We start from the raw sequence: 22,990 nt of genomic DNA, 5'->3' as shown, positions 1-22,990 counted from the left end.
TTTTCATTCGTGTCAATGACACGAATCACTATTTTGTAGTTTTCTTGGCAAACTAGATAGATCAATGCTATAAGGCTATTCTATTTTTAACTCTATTAAATTCTGGCAGAAGTTCGAGGCTCTTCTTCTTACTTGCCATGTGCAATTCGTAGTAGTATAGGAATTATGATATATAAATTTTTATATTATATATATATTTGCTATTTTATATATTTCACATATTTTTATTCATATATTTTTATTCTACATGCTCATACATGTTACTTCTGTATATAAATATTCATAATACCAATGGCATTCAGAAAAATTATAATAATATGCATAATAATTTACGATCATGTATATTAATGATAAAATTATGAAATAGAGATTTGCTTTTATATTTTATACATATGGAAAAAAAGAGAATAATAAAATTATAATAATGTTGTAATAATGTAAGTAATGTAAGTAATGTTGTAACAACATTATTATCAAATTTGAGTAAAATTTAGTAAAATAAGATTACATTACATTTAATTTACATAAGTGATGCAAAATTTCATTCCTAAAAAATCAATTAATAATATGCAGAATTAATAAATTATAAATACAGTAGACGCATAATTTTATTAAGTAAGATACGAAGTAAACATGATTACTTTCAATCTTTTTACTATCAATCTTTTCTTTGATGTAATTTCTTTCACGTATGAAGGATAAATTCAATAGCTTTCTGTTTAAAAGGAGTGAACGGGTATAAAATGTTTTTTTAACACACACGTGTTCAAAAACACAAGTAAGAAATGATCCTTTCAAAAATTGAAGCGCATCTTTTTTTGAGTTAAAATTAATTGAATTAATATTTTTTGGTGAAGCATTTTTTCCATCGCAAAGACTAATTTTCAGGCCAATTTGCTTACAATTTCGTAACATTAAGTTTATAATAATTTATGCAGTGAGTTTAATATCGTATGATGAAAATATTGCTTTTTTAAAATGATGCTATTTTATTTATTAGTATCTTATTTTGAATTGATACTTTTGTAATAATTGAAACTTTAAAATAACTAGTAGTTGTCCTTTCAAATGAAAAAAACATTACGTAAATGTAAATAATTATATTTTTAATTTATTTTATTGAAATATGACAAATTTAAATATTTAGTTTCATTTAAATTTTTATGTTCTCATATGTTCGTGCTGTAAAGAAAGGAATCATTTTTTTTTTTTTTTAATTAATTTTTTCCAATTAAAAAGAGAAATTTTAATGAAGTAGTATTATTTTTATGAAATTCTCCTCAATTATTTTTCTTAAGTTTCCTTATATAAGATTATATAACGATCGTACAATGACCAAACTTTAACTGAGATTGTATCAAAAAAAAATATATTTCTAAAATAAAATTTCGTATTTTTTCTTTTAAATTATTCTTGAAATTATCTAAAATTTCATATTTTATTTTTGTTTTCATCGATAAAGTCTCTTCTATAACTAATAGACATAATATATTCTTATCATTTTCTTTTCATATTGAATAAATATAAATTTTTTCTCTCTCTCTCTCTCTATAATTATAGCAATTTAAAATCTATCATTGAACCAAATGAAAGAAAGCAAAAAAATATCAAAAAGAATTTTAATACATTATACATGTTTACCAACGAGAATATAAATAATTTACATTGCAGACGATTTTTTTTTCATCCTCGGAAGATCGATCAAATCAATGATCTTTCAAAGATTAAAAAAATTGCGAGAGCAGGCGCCTGATTGCCTTCAAATTCATATGGATATCATACCAACATAAATCTTTTTAAACGTTTTTCAAATAATTTTCATCTGTTTCTAACCGCCGTTTCTTGATTACTTAAAAAATTATAAATTAAAAAATTATAATGAATAAAATGCTCGGATATTCAATATTTTAATAATCTAATAATCCCAGCAATAATAAAAATTTCGATCTTTTGACAAAATCATTGAAAGAAATATTTCATTGATATTAAATTTACGAATTATTTAATATATATTTTTTAATAACAATGTATTTAAACAGAGTTTACAAATTACGATCTTGTGCGAGGTTCATAGTCTAAAGACGTTACGTAAGAAAAGCATTGTGGAAAACATACGATGTCAAGGAACGATAAGAGCCGTTATCATAATTAACTGGCATCGATCTCAATGGACCATAAAACGCGATTCATTTTTTCTCTTCTCTTCTCTCATTGACTTTTTATCAACTCATTACGGGTTTGATAATAAAGATTGAAAGACATTTGATAATAAAGAAATTTGATAGTTTGATAAATTACAAGGATTGTTATAATATATGGCTCGTTTTACAATTTGTAAATCAACGTTAATTGTAATTTTTTTTTTATTTTAAAAACAAATTATATATTCTTTGACACTCGAGAAGTTCGAAAGAGAGATTATCTCGAGTCTGGTGGAAAATTTACATTTTATAAAGAAGTTTTTATCAATTTTATCAAATAAAGCAAACTCGATTACGAAGTTAGAAAGAAATTACTTTTTAATTTTTCTTGATCGAAATTTTATTACTTACGACTATATTTCTTTTATATTTTCTTTTTCCTTCCTTTTTCTTCGCTTTGGACGAAAAAATTTATAAAAAAGAAATTGAAATTGAAATTACAATTGCTTTATTTGAACAAAATAATTATTTCCTTCGTGTATAAATTAATTATAAATTAATTATTTTTAAAATTATTTATAACAAATATATATATATATATAAGATATTCGGTAATTATCTTATATTTAACAAAATTTATAGTTTTTTCTAATATCATGACACATTAAGTCTTTGTTTGATAAAGTAGTTAAAGTACTTACATTAGGATAAATAGAACATTTGCAATGTCAAGGTATTGAAAGATTTAAATGGATTCGATCAATGATTTCCAACTTTGAAGTCCGAGACTACTGGTCATTTAAGGAAATTGCGCAAGGTTATCAAGGAGAGTTGCATAATGGATTACACAATTTGCAAGTATTATTAGAATTACATATTTTTTAGTTGATTAAAAACAAAGAATATAACTAGGATAAAATACAAAACCAATAAAACCATAAACAAAAAATATTTTTATTTATATTTCTTATATTTTTTATTATTTAATCTTTCAATAGAAAATTACCAGTATATAAATATAAATAAATGTAGGTATATGTATACATACACACACTTTTGTGAATAATTGTATTTAAAAGGTATTAAAAATCATTATAATTATTTTAATTTGGAAAAGAAGAGAGAAACAGAAACAGAAATAATTGTTTGAAATAAATGAACTGATTGAAATTTTGCTTCAAACATCTTAATCTAAATTGTCTCATCTTTTCAACGATTGCAATGAATTCCAACGTTTTAATTTATTCAATGAACGCTGTGACATCTCTTAAATAACCGAGATAATATATTCAGAGACTTTATCTAGCTTTTATTTATAAGAAGTGCGTATCATAGAGGAACAACGATCTGAGAAATAATTGTGAGAGCCACTGCTGATTCAAAGTACGATATTGAAGGTCGAGGTTCGAATTTGAATATACATTAATTCGGAAAAATATTAAAATGTAATTTTAATTTTAATATTATAGGAAAAATTAATCTAATTTCGATAAAAATTTACGTCTTTATTTTATATATCTTTTTTTTCCCATAAAAAAAAATATCTTCGAACGAGTAGATGAAATTCACTCTCAAAATTTCTCTTTTCGTATTTTGAATATTGAACACTCGTTTGAAAATATTTTCTACAACGAGATGATAGAATATTAAGTGTTAATATAATATTTGTGAAGAATTGATTCTAGAGACCAAAACAAATACGAAAGTTGATATTCAAAAATGTCGTTTCAGATTCATGTGATCGTTACAATAAGTTTTTTTATTACAATAATACAATTCAAAATTTAACTTCGATACTCAACTTTTTATTTCTAACAGTTTTATTATATTTATTGCGAACGATACGAATAAAGCAAGCGATTTAATTAATTTAGATTTTGTTTAATTCGCAAATCGATGATCGTTGCCAGTCCAAAATATTTTTCATGGCATTGGCTTTGATAAATACAAGATCAGTGATCCAAGAAATTTCGTTATAATGAATCAGAACGTTTGTTGTAATGATACGATGAAGTTTATAAATAATTTAATTCTTCTTCTAAATTATAGTATGTGATTTAATATAATGATAATAAAGTAAAATTGCGCGAAAGATTTTAAATCGCAAATTAATTCTATATAACTGAAATTATAACATTTTAAAAAGCTGCTCGTAAAACGGAATTTTATATTACTTCTATTTGCTATTTGCGAACATATTAATGAATTATTTATATTGAGAGGATTTTTATGTAACAGATAGTGAGAGTTAGAAATGCAATGGAATTTCTAGTAGATATTCGAGTTAACATGGTATAAAATACGCGAGTTCATTTTCAGGGAACGATTGCTATGTGAAGATTAATGTTTATATATAATAAGGTATTATATAACTATGGTTATTAATTTGTTTAAGTAATACCGTTTATTAATTATTATTATTACGTTTAGTAATAAATTCGTTTGCACATGTTTAAAAGATTTTTTACATAAAATCAAATCATTTATTTTCTTTTGCTAATTGTTAGTTTATTAAATAATTTATTCATCCTATTTTTCTATGAAATTCTGTATTAAAAATTTGTATTAATTTCTGTATTAATTAATTTGTTTAAGTAATACCGTTTATTAATTATTATTATTACGTTTAGTAATAAATTCATTTACACATGTTTAAAAGATTTTTTACATAAAATCAAATCATTTATTTTCTTTTGCTAATTGTTAGTTTATTAAATAATTTATTTATCCTATTTTTCTATGAAATTCTGTATTAAAAATTTTGATGAGGAATCTTTGTTTTCATCTGAATATATGGATATTTATAGATTTATAAATTTATCATTTATTAATTCATTTTTTTTTCGTGTAATTATATATTATAAATACAGTTATAAATATGAGGAGACGAAGGAAAAAAATGCAATTTCATATTCTATTGACGTAAATCTATGTTAATCTCATTTCTGTTTTCCATTTTGCTCAACTTTTACTTCAACTATGTTATAAATCGTGTTTTGAAAATATTAAACACATTTTTTGCAATATCTATATTCAAATATTATCGAAATTCTCTTTTTTTTATAATTGATATTGAACGCAGTAATTCAATCTCGATAAGATATTGATTAGCTTCCTATTCTTTAATATTATTGAACTCGTTATATTTTCTTTTTCAAAGTTCAAACACCTCGAAAACGCGAACGATAATGATACAGTTATACTCTTGATATAATAATTGGAAATACAATAGAATCTTTTGTATTCAAAACTACTGTAGAGATATAATCAATCTTCTGTCGATTAATCAATCATTTGATAATTGATTAAAAGTCATTCGCTCGAAAGCAAATTAAAAAATACTGGCAATTATATTTGAATATACAAAAATTAAAAATTTTTATTTTTATATCGAAATGAATAAGGAAAATCTGAAGATTTTGTATCATAAAATCTTCCGTATGAACAATTATACAATTATTATAGTTATATTATACAATAATATATTATTGTATAATATATTAATATATAAATATATAATAATAAATATATATATTATATTAATATATTAATATATAATATATATATAGTTATATTATATAATATTATACAATTATAGTTAATAAAAATTATTTTGTGCTCTCATTAAAACGTCAACAGATTGGAAATCTCGATCAATTCAACGTGTGATATTTTCACTTGTTCGAATTAAACATCGTTCAGATATCACTCTACATCTATACGTACGATCTATCCAATAAATACAAAATATTTAATCGATACAATCTATTATATCTCTTAATGATATCATTGTTTCAAATTCTTCCATTGGAAAATAATAAGGATTTGTTTGATCGCGAATTAATTATAAAATGTGATGTTTCAGGAAGCTTGGCAATCACTCGACGCCGGACTCTCGATGAAGAAATTCATCCATCCATCCGATTAAAATTTCACGACACATCGACGTTCGTGCATATTAAACAGTATTGTTCGATATAATATAGATACTAGAAGCGATAAATATTATTAAATATCGGGAAGAATAAACAAGAGATATATATATACATATTTCCTTTATTATTTGCAAATAGAGAAAATTATAAGTTAACGTTATCGTAAAAAAGTTCCTCCTCTCGTTGGAAAAATATATCGAGGCAACAGATGTTTAAACTTTACGTAACTTTGAAGTTCGTTCGATGTTTAAAAATATCAACAAAAGGTATATAAATATATAATTTTTTGAAACGTAGTTGCAACGAGTTGCAACTTGTCAATTCGAAAATTTACGAACGGTGTAATTGGTATTGTTTGTGAAAGTGTTGTCCGTGTGGAAGAAAAGATAAAAATGCATTCCTCGCGTGCTAGATACGCATTGGTCAAACATAGAAACGTGTTGCAAGTGTATAAAGTTGCAAAAAGATGTTTCGGCACCAGTGTTGAATACAGGCCGATCAGGAGCGTCCTTGTGGCCAATCGAGGTGAGTTTCTTTCGATCTATCTTTCATTTCATTCATGTTTCAAATTAAAATAAATGATTAAAATAAAATTAAGTTAATTATGAATTATTAACAATGAAAGAGAGAAAAAAATTTAATGAACGATTTAAAGAGAGAGATTTAAAAAATTATGAATCGATGAATCGATACGATTAATGGAAAGCAATAGTACGTCTATTAGTTTCGATTTAATTTATTCATCTACTTCTTAATTTACTCCTTGTTAGTTCGTATTTAAATCATTCGCGTATCTATCTTTAGTCCAAACAGTAGTCGTAACTGACCCACTAATAATGAAACGGTTCGCAATTAAATACCAAATATACAGTTTTAAACGATGATTTAAATTTCACGAAATTATTCTTTAGATTTGTCTGGTTTTTAAATTTTTTATTCACACATGCCAATAATTTTATCTTCCATAATGATTATCAAATAATGATTAGATTTATCTGCTTTGAAATTAGATTACTAAATTTGGTAAATTAACATTCACCAGCCCGTATGCTCATTCATAATATTTATTTCGATCGTGCAATTTGATAAGCCAATTTATCGAACATCGTCCAATTTCAATTTCATTGAACGGATACGAAGACACCAGATCGTTTCTCCAACGAAGATTATTCTCGTCTATATAAACATATTGAATCTATATTTCGATTCATATTTTCATTTCGTTCAATTTCTATCATTTTTATAATATTATTTTATAATATTATAAAATTTTTAATATAGCAAAAGCATCGAACCACAACGAAGACGACATTGACCCTCGCTATGCGTTTTATAAATGTAAATTATATCCATTCACTTGTTAAAATCTTTAATAATAGAAATATTGAAAAGACGTAAATCACGCGACCGAGAGTAATGATGGAGAGAATCGAATCGAGTTGAATGATAACGTGCAAAATGAATGATGATGCGGTGCGTGTTATTATGTCTTCGTTCGATAATGATGCTTATTTATATTCGGACAATGAGATAATGTATTGTGATGCAAAAAGCTGGATTCTTTTCGTAAGAAATATTTTTACAGCTCCATTTGTATCTTTAGATTGCTTATTATATAGAATAAACAACGTGAATTTGTATTTTATTACGATCGCTTTGGATATCGATCGGCCTTCTTTCATTATATTGTCATTTATAAAACTAGCTATAAATATACGAACAACTTCGGGTACATTGAATATTCGATAACGAACGATGTACATCAATCTATGGCACTCTACTTAATTATGCCGCTAGCTTCTTCTTTAACACACCGGTGATCTATCTTTGTAATCTATCATAGAACGTCAGAGCATACATCAGAACGTTACATACGTTACCTTTAACGTACTTTTCTTATCCAAGAATCAAATTCCATTCAATTTTAACTTATCTTATTTACCATTTTTAATTCTTCTAAAATTATTAAATTTTATCGCACACTTTCTCTCTCTCTCTCTCTTTTTCCAGACATTTTTATCTTCAAATATTTATAGACATATCGTGTAAGACAAAAATAAAATAAAAATATTACTTTGAAAAAATAAAAATATATTTTAAAAAAGAATACAGATATACATAATATAATCTGGTTTCTAATTTAATCTTTTCTTTAACATATAACTTTTTCTCTTCTTCGTTTTCGACCCATCTGGAAAGATTTTTCATTTTATCATTTTCACAGGAGAAATCGCGATCCGTGTGTTTCGAGCATGCACGGAACTGGGAATCCGGTCCGTGGCCATTTATTCGGAACAAGACAAGATGCAAATGCACAGACAGAAAGCCGACGAGGGTTACGTGGTGGGCAGAGGGCTGCCACCTGTCCAGGCATACTTGAATATCCCGGAAATCATCAAAGTCGCGAAAGAGAATAACGTGGACGCTATTCATCCCGGTTACGGTTTCCTGTCTGAGCGATCGGATTTCGCGGAGGCGGTGATCAATGCTGGAATAAGATTCATTGGCCCTAGCCCGAAAGTGGTTCAACAAATGGGTGACAAGGTATATGTCTTTAAAAATTATGTTAATCAAAAATTATACGTGTTAAAAATTTCATTAAAATCGATTAATTATGAATATGAATTAACGATTGAAGATGATAAAAGTTGTAGTTTTTCATAATGATATGTATAACATAAATCTTTAAAATGTATTTTTTTTAAATTTTCAAATTTATTAATATAATTCAAATTTATTATTATAATATTTATTAATATAAATTAAAAAAATTGTAAAAAACTATTCTAACCATTTTACTATTCCAATTATAATTTTTGCAAGATTCTACTTTATGCATATATAATTTAGTAAACTTTCTAACTTTTCAAATCATTATATGATATCATAAATTCAATTTTAAAAAAGTCTATCAATATCATCTATTTGGAACTATAAGAAGTTGTATTATATAATTTATTAAAAGTTATCAGAATTTCATTATATTTATAAATATTTTTTAAAAATTTTTGCAAAATTCTATTATATTTTATTAAGAAGAATCATTTAATTGTATTTTTTGTAAGGCACTAGAATTATATTGAATATTTTATTAATAATTATTAATACATTTTCAAAAGCAATAATTTTATGAAAATACGTTTTTTCTTTCTAAAAGAGGAAAAATACTTTATCAAAATCAAATCATAATATCAGACGATATAATTTCGATTATTTTATAAATTACAAAAAGTATACAAAATAAAAATATCATATAATAAATATACAAGTTGTTATTACAGAGATTTCTAAAAATCTCAAAATTTATACTGAATTTCATCACTATATTCGTCAACATTTTTAAAATGCCTTTTCTTGAAGAACTCTGGAAAAAGTAGAAGGCTTATCCATATTAGAAATATACTTTGAAAGAGAATAATTATAGACAAAATGAAACTAAACTTTTATCTTTATCTAGGATAAAATAAGATAAAATAGGATAAGAAATAAAAGTACTAAAGTGATATTCTATTTCCAAAAATTTTTTTTATTCTATTTATTTTATTTTTACTTTAGTGCTATATATAAACCCTTATTTGATATATAGCAAAAATTAACATGTTATTTATATTATCCATCTTTGGCTATTCAGTATGTGATTTAAAAACCATATCCGCAGTTAAAGGATTAAAGGAGAAAAAATATTCTTGCAAAAGTATAAAGATATAGATTGATTTTTAAATAAATATTTTATTTAAAATCGTTTATTGATAAAAATGAAAAATAAATATATATATGTTATTAGGTAGCCGCGAGACAAGCTGCGATAGATGCTGGTGTGCCGATTGTTCCGGGGACAGATGGACCGGTAACCACGTCCGACGAGGCGATGGAATTTTGCATGAAACACGGACTTCCGGTCATTTTCAAAGCCGCTTACGGAGGAGGTGGAAGAGGTAGAATTTTATTCTGTTCAATTCAACTTTAAATTTTCTATCAAATGCAATATCGATCGTTTCTTATTTTTCTAAAATTTGTTACATTTTTAAAATGTTTTTCTTTTCTTTCATTCTTTTCTCCTTTTATTCTTTCGAGTCATTCGCTCTTTTTGTAAATTGTTTTTTCTCGAATCATTCGTTAATTTAGCTTTTATACGTTTTTAAAAGTATTTTTTTTTTAATTTTTATAAATTTTAATGAATCTCCTGGAATACCTTTGAAAAATTCTACGGAATAATCGTAAAAAAGGTATTGTATCATAAGAAAATATTGTATTTAAGTTGTATAAGTCATAATATGTATCTATTTTCTTTTATAATTGTTTCCTGTCTTACAGAAATCTAGGTCTCGGTAAAGTAAGCTGATAGATGGTACAATATGTATTCACTTCTATTATTTCTAATATTTTTTGTCTCTCATTTTCTTCTCCATAAACGTCTATTCATCGCGAGAACTATTTTGTAGAATCCACATTTATTGTCTTTTTTGTCATTCGTCGTTACCTATCATCAAATCATTTGAATATCCTTTGAATTAAATATTTAATTTTATTTAAAATTGAAATGAATATTATAATTTAATAAATTATAATTTAAATTTCTTTCATTTCTAGAAATTTCATTTTCAAAGTAAAAATATACGTATAATTCAATCTATTTGAATCTCGATTATATTTTAAATAATAGCAGTATATAAAAGAAATACAATATATTTACATATTAAACCAAATAAATTATAATTTAATAAATTATAATTTAAATTTCTTTCATTTCTAGAAATTTCATTTTCAAAGTAAAAATATACGTATAATTCAATCTGCTTGAATCTCGATTATATTTTAAATAATAGCAGTATATAAAAGAAATACAATATATTTACATATTAAACCAAATAAATTATAATTTAATAAATTATAATTTAAATTTCTTTCATTTCTAGAAATTTCATTTTCAAAGTAAAAATATACGTATAATTCAATCTGTTTGAATCTCGATTATATTTTAAATAATAGCAGTATATAAAAGAAATATAATATATTTACATATTAAACCAAATAAATTATAATTTAATAAATTATAATTTAAATTTCTTTCATTTCTAGAAATTTCATTTTCAAAGTAAAAATATAATTCAATCTGCTTGAATCTCGATTATATTTTAAATAATAGCAGTATATAAAAGAAATACAATATATTTACATATTCTATTTTCTTGGCAAAAGTTCAAAACCAGTAAAATAGTAGTTCATAATAGACATTCAATAAATGTATTCTAAGAAAAAAAAAATATATATATATATATGTTTGTAATACGAGTACTGAGTCATCTTGTACGAACAATAACACGAAAAGAATACGAAATAGATCAGACATGGGTAGAATCTTACGTGCAAATATTTCCATAAGCACAATATAAAAATAATTGTTATAATAAAAAATATAACGCTGTATCACGATTCTTCATTTTTTCTTCTAAATTTTTATTAATCGATTGATCTTATTTAAACGATTCTAAAAGGAAGGCTTTTTTTACAGGAATGAGAGTCGTAAGGCACATGGAGGAGGTCCGAGAAATGTTCGATCGGGCATCTTCCGAAGCTAAGGCAGCTTTCGGGAATGGGGCGATGTTCATTGAAAAATTCATCGAGAGGCCAAGGCACATCGAGGTTCAATTATTGGGAGATCAAGCTGGCAATGTTGTCCATCTTTATGAACGCGATTGTTCCGTGCAACGCCGTCACCAGAAGGTTGGTAAACGAGAAAAATTAACATAAGTAATCGTGGATACTCTTACTTATTTACAAAATCATTCTTTTTAATTCTCTTTAATCGTTTTTGATCTATTTTTAAAGACACGTTTACATTATTCATAGAAATAATACAATTGCACTAGAGGATCGGATATATTTTAAACAAAAATTATAATCGATGTCTTTTTTTTTTTTTTTTTTTTTTTTAGTATTTCTTGTATAATAAATATTGATGAAATTTTATATAGAGAGAACGAAAATAAATTTCAATGTTGAGATTAAAAGTTTGCTCATATTGCAATTATTGATGGAAATATTATGTAAAATATGATTGTATGATTATATGGTTTGACTTATACGATATAATTATTGATAAGTTGTTATGAATTATTCATTTTTGCAAATTCATTAATCACATATCAATAGATGTATCAATAGATATTATTACAAATTATATTACAAGAGAAATATGAATTTACGATGGTAACTTTACGATACAACTTTAAAAAATAAATATTTCTTGATAAAAATTTTATTCGTTTAATAATATTCTGCTATTTGATCTTTTATGAAATAAATATAGATTGTATGTAATGATTAGCGTAAACATTCCAAAATTAAACGATTAAAATTAATATTCCAAAATTCCATAAGAAAGAAATATAATAAAAATTTTATTTTTCACGAGAAATAATTAAATTTCACTCTCTTGCTTCTCGAGAATTCGAATAGGAATTTAAATACGTTTCACGATTGCTCGATTGTTTGCCCATATACCGTAGAGAAAACGAGGGCAACGTTGGAAAAAATGTGGAACAAAAATGTGCAAAAAAAAAGAAAAAAAAAGAAAAAATAAAAGACAGAAAAATATGACAATAATTAAAAACTTCTACGCCGACTCATTCGTCAAGAGACATTGAAAACATCAAGTAAAATAGCGCGAAGTAAATTAATCTTCGTTCCATCGAATGTGTGTGTTCGAGTATGTCAACAACGAAAACGGAAATTTCAGGTGGTCGAGATCGCTCCTGCTCCACGATTAGATCCCAAAGTTAGAAATAAAATGACCGAGCACGCTGTAAGGTTGGCAAAACATGTTGGATATTCGAACGCTGGTACCGTCGAATTTTTGGCTGATGAATCCGGAAATTTCTACTTCATTGAGGTCAATGCTAGATTGCAAGTCGAGCACACTGTCACGGAGGAGATCACTGGGTACGTGTATAAAAGATATTGTTGCATGTTGAATTTGTCTCATAGATATTACATGATGTAACAATATTTTACATAACGAATTATAAAACAATTTTAAAATATTAAACTAAATAACAGATACTCTAAATATCTCAAAACTTTATAAATTTCCATATTCATTTTTATGGTATATTAAAAGAACATTCAATATTCGATCAAATTAATAATATAATTAAGATAAATAGTTATATTAAAGTAATAAATTTTATTATTAAACTCGATATTGCTCCAATGGGAAGAAACTTATTTAAATTAAAGATTACAAGTATTCGATCAGACGTGCATTAAACCAATCAAGATTAATCTTCCAGAATCGACTTGGTGCAATCTCAAATCCGTATTGCCGAGGGTATCACGTTACCTGAGCTGGGTATGACGCAAGAAAAAATCGTTCCTCAAGGTTTCGCGATACAATGCCGAGTTACCACGGAAGATCCTGCGAAGAATTTCCAGCCGGATACCGGAAGAATCGAGGTGTTCCGTTCTGGAGAAGGTATGGGTATTCGATTGGATGGTGCCTCTGCATTCGCTGGCGCGATTATCTCGCCTTACTACGACTCGCTTCTAGTCAAGGTAAAAACACTTGCATAAATCTTGGGAAAAAATCTGAAGAAAATTGTTTCGAGATATGATTTTGAAAAGCTTTAAGAGAGGCAACGATGTTGAACGACGTCTGTCAAAATTTTAATTAATTTTCAGTGTATATCTCTTCTATATAATTCTGTTCCCAGGTTATAGCTCACGCGGGTGATTTGCAATCGTCTTGCGCGAAAATGAATCGTGCCCTCCGGGAATTTCGTGTCCGTGGAGTGAAAACGAACATACCGTTCCTTCTGAACGTGTTGGAGAATCAGAAATTCCTGAACGGAAAGGTGGACACTTACTTCATTGATGAGAATCCACAGTTGTTTCAATTCCAACCGAGTCAGAATCGTGCTCAGAAGTTGCTCAACTATCTTGGCTCAGTCTTGGTAAATGGACCCAGCACTCCATTGGCTACGCCGTTAAAACCAGCAGAGATAAAACCTCACATTCCTCAAGTCGCTCTAGGTATAGTATCATTTACGTAGGAATAAGTAAACTTAAATCAGGTGTCAATCCTTAAATATTAATTAATATTATATCAATCGAGTCGCTTCTCACCGTGATTTCGTGATGAAGACGATTGGGCATGGAAAAGATATTGGAGTTATATTTTGGGTTGAGATATTGGAATTAAAGAGAAGAATTGCTTTCAATATATGGGACAACGAATCGAAGGGGCCAAATTTTTTTATTTTCTTCACTTGTGCATAGAGGGTTTGATTATTGGTTGCTGCACAGCGGTTTGTTTCTTTGATTTTTTGTCACTATGGAACACTGAATATTTATTTACAGTAAAATATATATTTATAATGAAATAGTTAAAATTATTCTCATTTCTAGATATCTTTAATCTTTATAAAATTAAGGTGAATTTTTTTTCTTCAAATCTTAGACTTTTGTTAATTGATAAATTAAAATAGAGAATCTTTTTTTCTTTAACTTTTCAAACACGAAGAATTATTACTTCTTTTTACGCTATATTAATGAGAAACGAGATAATTTTCGAGTATCGATTTAATATTTTTTATGTACTTCAAAATTGTCTTCAAATTTCATATAGTGCATACAACATTTTTTCACGTGTAACGGTCTCTATATGTATAGATTAACGGTAGTTTTGGTATGTGTTATTATAGATAAAGATAGGATAAAAAGTTCACATGACGTAGACGGTATGTAAAAAAACTGTACTTCAAACATCGTATATGATAATAGATAATGTAAAGGACATTATCGAAAAATATAGGATGTTAATATATTCGTCTGACAGTTTCTTGATTTTAAAGGCTAAAAGAAGTACAAAAACATAAAATAAAATTCAAAAATATTGAATGATTATTTATTAAATTACGAGCGATTTAATTTGCATAGATGAAGCACGACAACGTCACGTTGCGCCGCGTAGCGGCGAGGCAGCGAAACAGATCTATCTTCGTTGTGCAATTGTGTCGTCTCACTCTGTTTCCCTCTCGCTTCATTTAATGTAAATTTAAATTGCTTGTAACTTAATAAATAAGCTTTAATCGATACTTTTGTATATTGACTTTTGTGTTTGTTTTGAATTATAGAATATATTAACACTTTGTGTAATTTTTATATTATTTATTTGATCATATATTATTACTTACTTAAATAATAATCAGTGTTCCATGGAGAAATGTGGTTTCAAAATTAACCTTTTGTTGTCCAGAATATTTTATTATTTTATTATTTCATTTTTTCGTTATATAATAATTAAAAATTTTATTTTTCATTAGATATTATGTTTAAGAGATAGCTTATTGTTTTGATATTTATTATTTATAAATTATTTCACAAAGTATATTAAAATATTTTTTAATTTTTTATTTTTTGTATTTAATATTGTTTTCATTAGTGTTTTCAACAAAAAAAAAATATGAAACATTATTCATTATGAAACAAAGATATAGAAAAAGTTACATAAGACTTCAAAAGGTTAAAATTTATTTCAATATTGAAGATTTCAACAGTAGAGAGTTGTTGAATTCAAATGCTATTTGAAAATATATATAATTGGCGAAATTGAATTTTCGTATTTTGGAAAAAATTATAAAATTACACGATTTCTTTTTGAATTTATTTTAATAAATTTTAACAATTCTAAACTATACATAATCTATGTATAATTATATATTTAAAGGAACATAATAACAAATTTAAATAATGCATAAATCCAATTATAATATATTATTTTTATTATATCTAAATCAAATAGATATTTTTATAATTTTTTAAAATATTTTTTTCATTTTTATTGACATTATTTTATTTAATATGGCTAATAACTAATCATAATATTAATATTGCATAATATTATTTTTAATTTTTTACATCAAAATCTATTTTATTCTTTACATACGTAGATTTATAGAATATAAAATGAAAAGTTGTGGGGTTAATAAATTTATAATTTATTATAATTTATTTTATTTCACGTAGACATTTTTATTTGTTCAATAAAACACTAAGCTTTCTGCTCCGTTAAAAACATATTTGCAAGGGATTCATTCTAATATATATTTTATGTTGCGCATTATCCATTTCTTTAATGTACACTATATACACATACACATATAATATATACATAGACACAGACACAAGAAATTTTTTATTTTCATACATATGGTGTTTTCATTTCTACGTAACTTTAAATTTTTCTTTCGACACACGAAAATAACATAAATATTTGTGATATAAAACTTCTTTTATCTGTGTTTATTAATTAACAACAATTACATAACTGAAATTGTAGTTACTTTTATCCTTGATAAAATGTTATTTATTTAAATTATCATCGCTACTTTTCTCCTTTTCTATCATTCAATAATTTTTTTTATCATTTTTCTTATATTTTAAACTTTATTAATAATCCCTCGTACATTACACCAAATTGTTTATCGCATGCTTTTACCTTTTCGTTTGGCCATTTTTTTTTAGACTTTGCTAAGCTTGCAGCTGCAGAAGAGAACAATGATCCAGATGCAACAGGTATGCTTTAATATGTGTTCATTTCTTTATTTTTTTCTTTTTAAGTTAATTGGGTAAGATTGACAATATAGAAATACAGCTAGGAAATGGTAAATTATTTACTAAACAAATTTATTAAACAAATTTTATTATTTTTTATTTTCATTTCACTTCATTTCATTGCAGATATGTATAATTGTAATTGGAATTTGTGCAATGAAAAAAAAATTCGTTAAGTCTTTCATAAAATAAAATTCAATAATATCAAGTAAAATTCATTACATTATATTTTTACATGTGAAAATTGAAATAAAATATTATAATATCTACTTTTCACTTATTATTAATGTAATAATTTATTTAAAGATAATTATTAATTGACAATTGACATGATTTAAATATGACAAATAGTAATGGAATTTTACATTACATTAGAAAAATGAAAATATTTCAAAAATTCAAATTAATGTTACATTTTAAATATCAATTAAGCGATCACTATACAAATTGAAATATCAAAATTGTACAAAGGAGATAATTAAACATTTCAATATTATTCTATTTAATACCATGATTTTAATTAACGAAAAGTTGTTTCATAATGTTTAAATTTTTAGGAAGGGAAAATAATTAAAAAAAAAAGGATAATGCAAAAGAATCGAAGAATGGAAAATGTCGTTAATAACAATTACAATAATTAAGTCTACTTTAAATTAATATTTGTGAAAATAAAGTTTCTAACAATTGCTAATTAACACATGATTTCATATTGTTAATCATTATATCATAATTAATAAAACTTTCAAAATGTGGTTTAAAATATCTTAAATTATAAATTCCTAATAACAATGATGTAATATTATATTAAAACCAAAGCAATATACAAAAAAAAAAAAATTTTTCCAATCTCATCAAAAGACATTTTCCATTTCAACTGTTTAACGCTTCTTTTTTTACACTGCATACGTAAGCTACACTAATCCCTGCACGTAAAAGCTTCTCAAAATTTCTCCCAATTTCCATTTATTTGAAAAAACTTTTTCAAATTTTTCAGGTGTATTGGAACCACCGAAAGGCTTTCGCGACATCTACAAGAAGCAAGGTCCGGAAGCTTTCGCCAAAGCTATAAGGCAGCACAAAGGATTACTTCTGATGGACACCACGTTCCGTGATGCTCACCAATCTCTTCTAGCGACTCGCGTGAGGTCGCACGATCTCTTGATGATCGCGCCATTCGTCGCGCACAAGTTCAGCAACCTTTACTCCCTGGAGAATTGGGGTGGCGCCACGTTCGACGTTGCCCTCAGATTCTTGCACGAGTGTCCCTGGGAAAGGTTGGAGGACATGAGGAAGGCGATACCCAACATTCCCTTCCAGATGCTTCTGAGAGGCGCCAACGCTGTCGGCTACACCAATTATCCGGACAATGTCGTTTATAAATTCTGCGAGCTGGCTGTGCAGACTGGGATGGATATCTTCAGGGTGTTCGATTCGTTGAATTATTTGCCGAATTTAATTCTCGGTAAGAATCTCGAGAGAAAAGGAAAATGTCTATTTATTGTTCAGACATTGAACAGATTTAGGTACAGGATGATACTGCGAGGGCAATGCTTGTTTTTGAGAGAAGAATTTTGAGAATGCTTTTATACATTTATTAGAAACGATTATCTTAATCAGAATCATCCTTGTTTGTTTCTAGTTTCTAGAAATTTTCTTTAAATTGTCGATCAAACATGATCCACAATGTTATTAAAAAAGAGTTATTAGGAGAACTTTTTGGACTTTAGAACTCTTTCAACTTCAGAACTTTTGTAACCTCAGAATTTTTTCAAAATCAGAACTTTAGAACCTTGGGAATTTAATGATAAATGTAAACCTTCATCAACACATGAACTTGCTGTTGTTCAGAATAGAACTTTAATATAAATTAATTAATAGCTTCAAAAATAGATTGGAACTGGCAATTTAAAATATTGGGTTGGCAACTAAGTAATTGCGGATTTCAGTTGAAGTTAATGACGACTTAATCAAAGTAATAATCGATTCAGATCGTCACAGTACAACTCGGGAGATTGCAGAGAAACTTCATGTATCACATACATGCATTGAAAACCACTTAAAACAACTTGGCTATGTTCAAAAACTCAATACATGGGTTCCTCACGAACTGAAAGAAAAGCATTTAACGCAACGCGTTAACAGCTGCGATTTGCTAAAGAAACGTAATGAAAATGATCCATTTTTAAAACGATTGATAACTGGCGATGAAAAATGGGTTGTTTACAACAATATCAAGCGGAAAAGATGGTGGAGCAGGCCACGTGAACCAGCTCAAACAACATCAAAAGCTGGTATTCGTCAAAAGAAGGTTTTGTTATCAGTTTCGTGGGATTACAAAGGAATTGTCTATTTTGAACTCTTACCACCCAACCGAACGATCAATTCTGTTGTCTACATTGAACAACTAACGAAATTAAACAATGCAGTTGAAGAAAAGCGGCCCGAATTGACAAATCGAAAAGGTGTTGTATTCCATCATGACAATGCAAGGCCACACACATCTTTGGTCACTCGGCAAAAATTATTGGAGCTTGGTTGGGATGTTTTGCCACATCCACCATATAGTCCTGACCTTGCACCATCTGATTACTTTTTGTTTCGATCTTTACAAAACTCCTTGAATGGTAAAAATTTCAATAATGATGATGATATCAAATCGTACCTGATTCAGTTTTTTGCTAATAAAAACCAGAAGTTTTATGAACGTGGGATTATGATGCTGCCTGAAAGATGGCAAAAGGTCATTGATCAAAATGGGCAACACATTACAGAATAAAGTTATTTAGTTCCATGAAAAAATTGTCTTTGATTTTTTAAAAAAGATCCGCAGTTACTTAGTTGCCAACCCAATAGTAAAGTCTAAAAGAATCTAAAAGAGAGCAAGAGAATGAAATATCAAATATCAGTATAATTATATTTTGAACAGGTATGGACGCGGCTGGCAAAGCAGGAGGCATAGTCGAGGCTGCGATTTCGTACACGGGTGACGTGAGCGATCCGAACAAAAAGAAGTACAATTTGAAGTATTACACGGACTTGGCGGATGAGTTGGTGAAGGCCGGTACTCACGTGTTATCGATCAAGGATATGGCCGGTCTTCTGAAGCCGAAAGCCGCCAGCATGTTGATCGATGCGATCAGGCAGAAGCATCCCGATATACCGATCCACGTTCACACGCACGACACCGCGGGAGCTGGGGTGGCGTCCATGTTATCTTGCGCGGAGAGCGGGGCAGATGTCGTTGACGTTGCCGTTGATAGCATGTCTGGAATGACCAGCCAACCTTCCATGGGTGCCGTGGTCGCCTCTCTTATCGGTAACCTGTTTCTTTTGTTTTATGTTCATGCCATCGATTTTGCCCAATCGATGATAAACAAAATTCGTAATAATAATACGAGAAAAAGTTAAAGTTGTTTTAAAGATCAAGTTAAAATTCGTCGAAAATAGAACACGTATAAAAGAACGAGGTGAATGAGTATAGTTATCAGCACGTTTTAAAAAATAATACAGGAACGCCAAAGGACACCGAGATTAATCTGAGCGACATTTCGGAATATTCTGCGTATTGGGAGCAGACCAGAACTCTGTACGCCCCCTTCGAATGCACGACGACCATGAAATCTGGAAACGCGGACGTTTACCTGAACGAAATCCCCGGAGGTCAATACACAAACTTGCAATTCCAAGCCTATTCCCTTGGTTTGGGGGCGTTCTTCGAGGACGTGAAGAAAGCTTACAGAGAAGCTAATTTATTGCTAGGCGATATCATCAAAGTCACTCCAAGCTCGAAAGTGGTTGGCGATTTGGCGCAGTTCATGGTTCAAAACAAACTTTCTTCCGAAGATGTCGTGAACAAGGCAGAGGAATTGTCCTTCCCTAAGTCGGTCGTAGAATTCTTGCAAGGTGCTATCGGCGAGCCTCACGGAGGATTCCCTGAGCCTCTCAGGTACGTTCAAATATGTTATAAAACGTTGCAAAGTTATCTTTAAAGGATTATTTCTATTTCCAATTAATTACAAAAAAAAGAATTCAAAAAATCAAATATTTGGCCTTATGTTTTCCCTCAATATACCTTTGTTTCACAGGTCAAAGGTATTGAAAGACATGCCACGCGTGAAAGGAAGGCCTGGCGAGACTCTGCCACCGTTGGATTTCGACGCGTTGAAAAGCCAGTTACGAGAATCTCATCCTCACCTCACGAACAGAGATATCATGTCGGCAGCCCTGTATCCCGAGGTCACCAACGATTATTTAAACTTTCGGGAACAGTATGGGCCCGTGGACAAATTGGAAACCAGGATCTTTTTGACGGGACCGAAAGTTGGCGAGGAGTTCGACGTGACGATCGAAAAAGGTAAAACGTTGGCCATCAAGACCCTGGCTGTTGCCGAAGATCTCACGAAGAACGGAGAACGCGAGGTATTCTTCGAGATGAACGGCCAACTCAGATCCGTGTTCATCAAGGATAAAGAAGCTGTCAAGGTACAATCCAATTGTCCTTCCTCTATTTGTTACTTTTAAGTTGAAGAGGAAGAAAAAAATTATATCTTTGACTTCAGGAGCTTCACGTACACCCCAAAGCTGCGAAAGGAGACAAAAATCAGGTCGGAGCACCCATGCCTGGTACCGTGATCGACATCAGGGTGAAAGTAGGCGACACTGTCGAGAAAGGAGCGCCGTTGGTCGTATTGTCCGCCATGAAAATGGAAATGGTGGTCCAGGCGCCGAAAGCTGGAAAGATCAAGACGCTGGACGTCACTCAGGGAATGAGATTAGAAGGGGACGACTTAGTGTTAACCTTTGAATAGAACTGTTAACCAATCCTGGGACTGAATCGTCTCTTGAAAAATTCGTTTCATTGTGCACGTTTGATGAGACAAGAGTGCATTTTGTTCGATTGATCGAAGATGAAGCAACATTGCTGCCTAAAAAAATAGTAGAGAATAATCACTTGTAAAAATTTTTAGATCTAAGAATCGCATACTATTTATCTTTTTGATCGATAATCAAAACTTGAAAGTACTTTTTATATATATATATATATGTACGTATACTTCTTTTGAACTACTTTAATCCACTTTTTAATCGTTTAAGCATCGGAATCTATCGATATAAATATAAATATTCTCTGATAACATAAGATTTTTACATTTACGATGTCGAATCAAGTCGAAAATTTAATTACATTTTAAAAATTCGAATCTGATATTTCACGAGACTTCGAAACTTGCAAAAAAAAAAAAAAAAGAATTCTTTTTTCAGTTTCGATGACTTTTAAGATTTCGAATGTTATATAAGAAAGAAGCAAATTTGATTACAAATTTCGAAACTTTAAATATACGAAAGTGTTAAGGAAATCGTTATACAAAGATTGTAAATTTTTTACTGCTACCTCGAGAAAATAATAGAAAGGAAATAAAATGTGTAATGTTAGCTTGATTAAACAAAGGTGCACCTCTTGTTCGCCGACGAAAAAAAAATTGTGTATAAACATTCGCTCCAACACGAGAAACGAAATCATTATCGAGGAACGAAAGCAACGAACGTTCCATTAATGTATCCTTCATGAACATCTTCATCATCGAACATATTTTTTTATCGACTATTACATTTTTGAATATTATACAGATCATTTGAAACAGGATATCTTGTTTTAGATGAGACACACGTTGTACAGTTATATCTTTATCTTCATCCTTTTTGCGATGATCACATCTCTAGTTTATTTAATTTTAACATTGCACGCACAAATGAAATGCTTTCGATGAAAATATCGTGATCTGTAAATTACAAGAAAGAATAATGTCGTCTATTGAATCATTAAGCTCGAATAAGAGAGTTAAAGCGATTCGACGAAAAACTATTACGCGTTGCAATGAGAATTGATCTATGCTGCCTGAAATGTCGATATCTTCGTGTTCATATTTGATTAATTAAGTTGAAAATAAAATATATATATATATATATATATATATATATATATATATATATATATATATATATATATATATATATATATATATATATATATATATATATGTCAAAGGCCTACGTATAGTCTCATCATGAACATTGAAATTGAATGATGATACTTCTCTGTTATATTCGATATCAAAGAGATTCAAACGGATTTTACGAAATGTTCTTTACGAAGATGAATTTCTTAAATGTGTTAAGTGCCAACGTTTACATCAGCGTTTTCCAAACCATATTTTCACGAGAATTGAATTATTAAAATTGGTGTTAGTTTATTTTTTTTCACGTGAAAAAAACGTTTCAAAAAACAATGATAAATTATTT

The 22,990-nt window shown here is 28.2% G+C and overlaps 1 protein-coding gene across 2 annotated transcripts in view; it reads left to right on the top strand.

Annotated features, from left to right (window-relative positions):
- Positions 1-22,650, top strand: part of LOC412876 (pyruvate carboxylase, mitochondrial) — a 28,392-nt gene extending 5,742 nt beyond the window's left edge. Inside the window, exons 2-14 of one of the 2 annotated variants that reach the window (XM_006568043.3) lie at positions 6,007-6,601; positions 8,301-8,620; positions 9,861-10,011; positions 11,589-11,800; positions 12,816-13,018; positions 13,369-13,630; positions 13,789-14,107; positions 16,601-16,651; positions 17,685-18,152; positions 19,617-20,006; positions 20,201-20,636; positions 20,776-21,172; positions 21,250-22,650. In XM_006568043.3, coding sequence (XP_006568106.1) covers positions 6,469-6,601; positions 8,301-8,620; positions 9,861-10,011; positions 11,589-11,800; positions 12,816-13,018; positions 13,369-13,630; positions 13,789-14,107; positions 16,601-16,651; positions 17,685-18,152; positions 19,617-20,006; positions 20,201-20,636; positions 20,776-21,172; positions 21,250-21,498 — 3,591 coding nt within the window. In that variant the 5' untranslated portion in view covers positions 6,007-6,468 and the 3' untranslated portion in view covers positions 21,499-22,650. The remainder of the gene's footprint in view (positions 1-6,006; positions 6,602-8,300; positions 8,621-9,860; positions 10,012-11,588; positions 11,801-12,815; positions 13,019-13,368; positions 13,631-13,788; positions 14,108-16,600; positions 16,652-17,684; positions 18,153-19,616; positions 20,007-20,200; positions 20,637-20,775; positions 21,173-21,249) is intronic. The other variant, XM_006568044.3, reaches the window with a different exon arrangement.
- The last annotated feature ends 340 nt before the right edge of the window (positions 22,651-22,990 follow it).

Source organism: Apis mellifera, linkage group LG13, assembly GCF_003254395.2.
Source record: "Apis mellifera strain DH4 linkage group LG13, Amel_HAv3.1, whole genome shotgun sequence".
NCBI classification, from domain to species: Eukaryota; Metazoa; Arthropoda; class Insecta; order Hymenoptera; family Apidae; genus Apis; species Apis mellifera.
Note: the sequence above shows the minus strand (reverse complement) of the source record. Positions and strands in the feature narration are given on the sequence as shown.